Genomic DNA, 9,202 nt, shown 5'->3' with positions numbered 1-9,202 from the left:
CTGTGATCATATTTCTTTTTTTAATTAAAATTTTAAGTTTTATATACATAGCTAGCAGACGAGTTCTTTAACATACTGTACATTTAACCAAGACCTTCAAATAAATAAAAAAACGTTTGTGTTTCTTTTTTATTTATTAAATGTATTGTAATTTAAAATGAAACAAAAAACCTGTTATTTAATTTAAACCATTTTCTCCTGTTAATAGAATTTGGCTGTATAATAGGAGTCTACTTTTTGTAATCTGGACCAACAGCGACACCTAGCGGTGAAATGTGGCACATGTCATTCACTGCTGTTCTTCCAGTCACGTGGTCTCCATTCAGTCATTTTAAAGGATGGATGTCAATTTAATGTGTGGCATTTTATTTTTTACTTCTGAAAACAAAATCAGATTTTTTTCTTAAAGAATTGAACATTTACACTGGAAGAAAAAAAACGTGAAGATGTATTTATTTTTGAATGTCTCCCTATTTTAAATGCATTAACTCATACAGTGATTAAAAGGTTTTAATTTAAAGCTTGATGGCTAATTTCTTGATGGTATTTCTTATATTTTACTGACTGAATTACCCTGAAACAGAATCAATAAAATACAGCAACAAAAACAAACAGATTTAATGTGAGATGGAACTGGATGCCAGAAGCCATGAGGCATTTGCAGACAGTAAGTAAATATTGCATAGGTTGTTGAAGTGGGAAATTCCTGCATGACAGCGGAGTAAAGGGGGGGGGGGGGGGGGGGTGACAACAACCAGTGACTCCAGCATTTCTATCTTCAGTGTCCTCCGGGAATCCAGCTCATTGTTTCGGCCGTTCTGAAAGCCGTCTGCATTGGCCTGCAGCGTGCACAACGTTCAAATGTTTCATTCAGAGTATTTCAGTGCAGACAGGCTTTTGGAGACACGTCTGGAGCTCACGCCTCGTTCCAAGCTGCTGCGCCGCCTGAAATCCCGCCGTGATCCATCAGTCCATGTTTTGTAACAACACCTTGAATCCTTGATTTCTTCACATTGGTTGATCAGCTTCAAGATGAGTTAAAAATGCTATAAATAAGACCAAGTGACTGGTTTGGCTTCAATATAAATATTGTAATAAGACATTGCTTAAACAGACACGTCACTCTAAAACATTGAAATATTTCAAATATTGCATTTATGAAACCAGGTCTTGTGGCGCTCTTCTCTGTGAGGAAAAGTTCTACACAGTTTGGTTCCAAATGAGCTGAGCAGGGTTTACCACAACAACAATCTGGGCCTCCCTGAGCAGAAACTCACAGCAATACTACACTTTAAATATTGAATAAAAACACTCATAAGCTTGGTAAAACACGCCACTCTCCACTTCCGTTGTTTTCGTTTTGTTTAATTCTTGGTTCTAGCAGAGGCAAAGTTCTCCGAGGTCTGGTAGCTGGAGCGGCCAACGCAAAAGCTAATATCGTATTATAACACGCTACTCATTTCAGTTCACACGCTTCTTAGATATATGACTTTACACAAGTCCTTCCTATTGCACAGAAACACAGTTTTTCCAGTGGGTGGATGCAATGAAAAAGGCAAATTATACATTTGTTTTGGTTTGACATGTTTAAAAAAAATCTCCACTGGTTGTTATTTGTTACTTCTTGAACATAAACCAAAAATATTCATTTAAATTAGTAGAAGAAGAAAAAAAAGCTCATCCTTTTCACTTCTTTAAAGACCCACTCGGATGAAAATGGCGTTTTTGGCGTTTTTAAGACGTCCTCGTGGCATATTTCCTACGATGGAGGACAAAGATAAAGAACATTATGCTCAAAATTGCATTTCTGAGTTTATCTATTTTCAAATTGTTGTAAATCAAGAGCAGATGGGAAAATGCCGTTTGAAAAGGAACATCTTTGTGACGTAGAAAAGGGCCACAAGCTCCCTGCTCCGAGCTCTCAGGGGTGGGGTTGCGCCGCGCCAACGGTCCCGCCCACAACCCCGAGGTGAATTTCTGATGAACTCTCGCGCTCTGCAGAAACTATGTCCCAGAAAAGAGCACGGCTTTTTTGGTTTTCCCTTTAAAAAAATGGCATAATCGTAATTGAAAGACCCCTTTGAAAATAGATCAGTAGATGATCAGAGTGGGTCTCTAACCTCTCACGCCACCTTCAGTGCTGCTGCAAGCGACCAGATTGGCTGCAGGGGGTGTCAAGACATTCAAAAACACGCCAATGATGAACATTCGTGTCTGATGTCATTAACTCTGAACGCAGACAAACTTTAGAGTCAACCGTCTGCTAAAAGGCCAAAGCGTGGAATCTGTTTGAGGGGGTGATGGGTAATAATGCTCTCATGGAGGTAAAAGTCTGATAATAATAATGTAAGCCACTGGGATGAGGAGGACTGAATCAAACCCTCTGATAATGGAAGAAGTCTTCCCACATTCCCCGCTGATTCAAAATCATTTAAAGAGACAGACAAAAGCAGAAAACTGAGTTAAATCCGACAAAATGGGTCGTCTTTCAAGTGTAAACATTAAATTGGTTGCCGTCTGTTTTGACGTGAAGTGATATAAAACAAATCCTGTCTGTCAAACTTAGAAACTATATAGAGGAAAACTGACAATCTTGATTGTAACCGTATAACAATAAAGTTAACATTTGTTTTGTAGAGGTGTTTTTTATTTTAGTTTAATAAATAGTGTAACATCTGAACTTATACTTGGACTCTCCCCACTTTCTTCACAAGGCCAAAAAGAAAAGGATAATTGTGTCCGTGTCTCACGCATACACACACACACACAACCATACAGCATCTCAGTGTGATCACACACACACACACACACAGACACACAGTCCCACCAGGCGGCTGGCTCTATGTGCGGTTGAGTGTCTGGAAGATTCTGGATATCTGGAGCATGACCGGACCGGTCTCCGGGTCGTTCATCCACTGGGTGCTGTTCAGTGGGTTTTCCAGCATGTCTTCAAAAGCTGTAAAAGATAAAAACACGCTCACTTTCTGAACTGACTCACTGTCAGCTCTTGCTTATTCAGATCATGGCTTGTATATAAGAACTGGAACGAGCGACCTGGAGCCAGTAGGAAGTACCTGCTGGCTCCAAGAAGTCAAACTCCCAAAGACTTCTACAGAGAAATAAGCAGCTGTTCCTCCATCGTGACATTTTGCTGTAGCTCCAAGTATTCAAGTTATAAACTGACCAATCAGATGCCTCAATCAGAGTGGGCGGAGCCACACATCCAACAATCAAAATGGTTGAAAGATTTCGTGTACCTGGTGGTAGGGGCGTGGCCCTCCATCAAGCTCAACCCTGATTGGTGAATGGTTGCCATAGAAACAATGACTCAAACCAATCACCGCTGACGTTTGGCTTCAACATGGCGGTGTCCGTATCAAAAAAATAATAATAATATTGCGACTGATTTGGTTTTATTGTGGAAGTATGAGTGATGTCACGCTCACTCGCTCCAGTTCTGACATACAGTCAGTAGTTCTGATCAGACCTAGAGTTCACATTCATCGTTTATTAGCAAACAGGCTAAATAAATTAGCCTTTTTGGAATCATCTGGATGGAAATGGATTATATCAGAATAAAGCTCTGTCTTTTCCTTTTTCCCCAAATTTAGTAATAACCCCAACTGAACTTTTCCTCCTTGTGAAATTTTTTTTTTTTTTTTTTCGGTGTGAAAAAGAAAAGGAAAATAAATATCTGCGAAATGAAATGCATTTTCTGCTAAAGTGTTCCAGAGATTTTAAATAAAGTTGTGTTTTTACACAAAAACCTCCCGAGGGATCGATTCCCTGAGCGGTTTAATCTGAAGCTGATCAGACGCCCACAAAAAGAAAGCTAACGCTAAGCTAACGTGTTTAAAAATGCTTTCAAGAGAAACTGTGGCAAAAACACAGATCATCTAAAATTAAAACCGATCAGTGGGATTGGATGATACCTAGCAGGGTTTTGGGATTGGTTAAGCCCAGCTGGACGACCGGGTTTTCCAGAATCGCTTGGAAGAGCGGGCTGTTGGTGTCGATGCCTTTGTCCAGATCTTCAGGAGAAGGTTTTCGGTCGCCCAGCAGCCACTCGCACTGCAGGAAGTCAAGTGTGGTTAGAATAAAACAAACCGGTAAATCTATACACACATATCCTGAAACATCAAACGTTTCAGCTGGAAGCAGCAGCGTCTCTATCAAACACTGAAGAACAGCAGCTTTCCATGAGGATTCTCTGTTTGACAGAGAGTCAACTTCACTTTTCTACTGAAATGATCAGATCTGATGTGTGTGAGGGGGGAGGAGGTGCAGTGACATTGTTGTGGATACATACAGCAGCGTCCTGTTGGTTGTTGTTGACCCTCAGAGCATCAATCACCTCCTTCTCACCAAAGCCCATTTCCATCAGAGCCACGACGGCCTGAAGGGGAAAAACAGCAGCCTGAACGGGAGACTAAATCCACAGACGACTGAAACTATGAATAAATACAAGATCCTGTCAAAATAAAAAAACCTTTTCAGAGAGCAGAGACTGTCGTACCCTTGAATCTGGTCTGAACTCTCTTTTCCTGCGAATCCTCTTGAAGATCTCCGTGAGTTCGTCCTGCCTGCTGCTCTCGTCTGAGCTGGACTGGCTGCGAAGGAGGTTACAGCAGGCGGCGGCGGACGCTGAGAGTGCCGGCGTGGCGGCCGCTGCAGCCCCGGTCGCAGCTCCCGACGCGGCCACCACCGCCGCCCCCGACGACTCCTGTCCCGGCAGCGGCGCGTCCACAGAGGGGTCGTCCACGTGTTCGATGAGCCACTCCATGGCCTGGGTCACCGACATGCTAAAGCAGAGACAATCAGGACGGTGGTCCAGCCACACACAGCCACTCTGTGCTACAAATGCGTGTTTATGCTGTTCAGAAAACAGAATTACTGGTTCAGTCGGAGAGCTTTGATGGCTCTGCTCTCAGGGAAACCCATCTCAGCGAGCTGCTGCAGCGCCGTTTCATCCACGCGGTCCTCGTCGTCTTCATCCAACATCGCTGTGACGAAGAAACACCACCTTTAGTGCGCATATCACTCTCAGTAAAACTCATGAATGGCGAGCAAAAACTGCTGACTGAACAGTTTCAGAAGGAAAACGTCGGCTCAGATGTTCAAAGGACCAAATTCAGGAGAACTGACCGTCCGCGGCGTTCCCTGCTTCCTCACAGGAGTTACCGTTTAAAATAGCTCCAAGCTGTCATCTTTGATTTTTACAAAACCGACTCCCTGCACACTTTTTCACACGTTCCTCTCTTGTTTCAAATCTCAAAGTTCAAACCTTCGTAGAAAAATACGTCCAGGATTTTGGAATGAAGGCAAAGATCTGAACCCGATCAAAGATTTATGTACATTTGGGAAATGTTTTGTTCTCATTTAAAAAGACTTTTCTGTCTGAAGTCACATTCTCCAGCAGCAACATTAGTGTACAGGCGTGACAGGAAGCGTCCGCCTCACCGTTGGCTTTCTTGAAGAGCTCCACAGCGTCGGGATTCAAGGCTAGAAGCTTCTGAGCAACTTCGATGAGAGAAACCAGGATTTTCCTCAGCTCGGTTTGAAACTGGAACAAAGAGCGGAAGCGTAAGGCGGCGGGCGGCTGCAGACCCGGAGGCCGTGGAGTTTGAACGCTCACATCTCTGATGTTGTGCTGCGTGACGGTGCGGTCCGTGTGCCGTGTGGGTAAGCTGGCGGTCGCTTTCAGGATGGCGTCTTTGTCTGGAGCTTTGGTGTCCTGTTTCTTCTGAGAAGAGACGAACAAAAAAAACTGCTAATAAGGAGCTTAACATGCGGAGCCTTTTCATAAAAAGAAGGCGTTTACCTTTTCATCTGAACCAACCTCTGCCGTCTTCGGAGGCGTCGGCGGCGGCCTTTTCTTTATGAGCAGCAGGACCTCTGAAACCAAACGCACAAAGCAGATAAATGATGGGAAGTCAGCAGCAACGGGAGCGAGAAGGTTGCAAACGTGACGCCGCGTACCTTTGTCCTTGAGGTTTTCGTCAGCGACGGTTTTGGCGTCCGTTAGGACTCGCTCTGTAGCAGCGTGGATGAGCTTGTGGTGGGTGAGAGTTTTGGGGTCTTCTAGACTTCCATGAACGTACTGCAAAATCAAACAACGAAAAAACAAACAGAAGAAATCAAATGTGTGTATCTGTTGAGTACATGTATATTTGTGTATTTATCATTCTAACCTAAAGGGTCAATGGCGTCTTCTTATATAGCGCTTTATCATTACAATAAGACCCAACGCTCTTTAGTCACAGAACTACTGTTTATTATGTTTATTACCTTTTCATTCAATGGACAGTAATTATTCTGTTAATATTTTGATTTACAACAGACTTTTCCTAGATTACTGTATTCCACATATTGTGTGCACATTTGTGTGCATGTATGTCCGTATAGTTTTTGCATCTTGACATCTTTAGTCTCATTGTTCATGCGGACGGTGACAATAAAGGTTTTCTGATTCAGTGGCAGCAAGTTGTGGAGGAAGTCAACTCCAAGCTGACGTTGTCTTTTCAAATTAAAAGCATTCATATCAAAACGCTGCTCAAAATGTTGTTTAAACAAAAGGAAACCCAAGCAATTTTTATAAGGTGTATTTGAATATTACCTCATTGGTTTTTTGATTATTTTTTAATGATTTTGTTTTCTCTACACCATGTTTGTCATAGAAATAATAAATAAAAACTTTATTTTTTAAGGTGCTATACTGATCTTTAAAGAAATTAAAGTGTTTTTTTTACTATATTGCTTTTTAATTTATTCTCCAATTTTCTTATTATTTATGTTTCTGTCAGGGTAACTAGGATTGAAAGTTTCCATTTTACACAAACTAAATTGACGGTTTTTGTGGAGAAAGTAAAACGTACAACGAGGATCATCTTTCAAACTACATTTAACTGCAGCGTTTTAGCAACAACAACAAAACGTTTAATAGGGAATAAAATCAAAATAAGAGAAACTAGATTTTTTGGCCAAATCAAAACTTTCTCCAATAAATTTGTCAGATGAGTCGCACAACTAATAAGTAGCACATAAAGCACAAATAAACCACTAATAAAACCACATTCTCTATTAGAAATTTTAAGACTGACCCACAGAATAAAAAAAATTCTTTAAAATCTTCTATTTTGTCCAAATAGTAAATTAAAACAAATAACAATTCGTCAGATTTAATGTTGGAGCTTGAGAATAAGTTGTTTTTCCAACACTTCTATGATTCTATATCTTTATTTAGGTTACACCTTCTCTGACGTCCGTTCATAGCCATAAATCCAGGACTTCATTTACCATCACCTGGAAAGGACAAAACAATGACTATATGTTTTATAAATTCAGGTATGAAGGAGTTAACATTCAATATTTTCTATTATAGGATTTAACTCACCGATTGATTATTCTGTCAGTGTTTCTTTCTTGTATAAATGTTTGATTGATCAGGCTTGTGGTATTTTTACTAACCAACACTGTTTTATCTTCACTAAAACCCATCTTCACGCAGTGACAAAGTTTTTCTGGATGCTGAATTCTTCCAGCAGTGAAGCTGCCGTTACCGTGGTTACCGTGATCAAAGTTACCCATTTACCAGCTGCGGATGTCGGTCGTTTTTGTCTTTTTCCTGATATTTTCTAAATGTTGTTTTGCTCTCATTCATTTGATGCAACAACGAGATTTAGTTACTAACTTTAAAAAAAAAAAAAAAAAAAAAACCTTTCTTCACCTGGAAACAACTGTTTGATTTGACATAAATATAATCGAGTAAAAGTCCAAATTCTCCAGGAATAAAAAGTATAAATAAATAAAAACCAACGTTTTGTTCACCGAGTGGAGTGAATTTGAATTAAATAAAAGTTTCTTTCACGATAATTCAGTGGGTTGGATGGGAACCCAAGAGGAGTCAGTCAGCACAGAAGTAATAGGAATCTAAAGTATTAATAAAGGAGAAATAATAGACCCCCGTTGAGTTCCTGCCAGGGCCATATAAGGAGAGGAGAGGTGAGCGGGGTAATAATAGAGCAGGACAGAAAAGGACAGTTTAGCTGCAGAAGCTGCAGAGAAGCTGCCAGCCTCTTCAATTATAAATAGCAGAGTCTACCCAGTTACTATAAATACACAGCTGGAGACGGTTTACCCCGAGGGCAAAGAGCAAACACCCCGGCAGGGCAGTGACACGACAAAACAACAAAGTAGCCCAAACAACCTCCAACAAACCTACATGTTTCAAGCACTTCTCCTTCAGTTTCTCCACCGTGGTGTCCTCCGTGACTTCCTCCAGCCACTCCGCACCGTCCATGGTGCAGATGTGGATTTTCAACACTTTCCCCGCGAATATTTTCTCCTCCTGGACGAACATGGCTGCCGCGGTCTTCGGGGCCCGGCGACGCTGGCGAACGAACGGCGGTGGCTGTCTGCTCCCCTCGGCTCGTCCCAGCGAGCTAGCCTGCTAGCCTGCTAGCGCGAGCCCCCAGCTAGCCGCCGTGGGTAAATCCACCAACAACCGAACGGCACCGATCAGCTGGCGGTCATCTTCGGACTCTCGGACCGGCGACAACCGAGGGACGAGCTCCGAGGCCGCCAAGCTGTTTGTTTTTTGCCGCTAAGCACACAGGGCAACAACCAGCGAATATCCTATTTTTACTGTAACGTTTGAACTCTGACCCGCAACTGTACGAGTGCTGGTGCATTATGGGACTTTGAGTCATTATTTAATCTGGACTTGTTTAAGACTGTTATCGAATTTATTGGAAAGAAAGGTTAAACGGGAATCAATTAACATTAATTAACAGTAGTTCAACATTTTTAACTATTTCAACAGCACCTCAGCTGTTTTCAACATTATTTAAACACTAAATCAACCGCTTTTCAAAATTTCAAATAGTCCTTTTACATCATTTCACCTGTCTTCAGCATCCTGTAACTGTTTCTGAACAGTATGTTTGCTGTTAACACAACATTTCAGCTGTTTTTACACTACTTTAGCTGATTTTCCAGCACTATTTTCATTGTTTTATTGTCAAACAGGATTTCAATTGCTTTTCCAACTGTAGTTCAACTGTTTCCCCTGTACTTTAACTGTTTTTCAGAAATTTAAACTTTTTTTAAGAGCAATTCACCTGTTTCAACAATACTCTAACTGTTTATGATCAGTCATTAAACTATTTCAGTGGTGTTTCAATACTGAGTCCTTCATTCATCT

General features: G+C 41.4%; 1 protein-coding gene across 1 annotated transcript; it reads right to left on the bottom strand.

Moving 5' to 3' along the window:
* Positions 1-440: 440 nt before the first annotated feature.
* ubac1 (UBA domain containing 1) lies at positions 441-8,359 on the bottom strand. The gene is made up of 11 exons (XM_023958206.1): positions 8,222-8,359; positions 5,980-6,100; positions 5,822-5,895; positions 5,636-5,743; positions 5,461-5,563; positions 4,895-5,003; positions 4,517-4,802; positions 4,310-4,396; positions 3,933-4,071; positions 2,828-2,956; positions 441-1,759 (listed from the first exon to the last, which is right to left on the bottom strand). The coding sequence occupies exons 1-10, from the start codon at positions 8,357-8,359 to the stop codon at positions 2,841-2,843; spliced, it is 1,281 nt and encodes a 426-aa protein (XP_023813974.1). The 3' UTR covers positions 441-1,759; positions 2,828-2,840.
* Between the last annotated feature and the right edge of the window lie 843 nt (positions 8,360-9,202).

This window comes from Oryzias latipes, chromosome 9 (genome assembly GCF_002234675.1).
Source record: "Oryzias latipes chromosome 9, ASM223467v1".
In the NCBI taxonomy this organism is placed as follows: domain Eukaryota; kingdom Metazoa; phylum Chordata; class Actinopteri; order Beloniformes; family Adrianichthyidae; genus Oryzias; species Oryzias latipes.
This window is presented reverse-complemented; position numbering and strand designations above follow the sequence as displayed.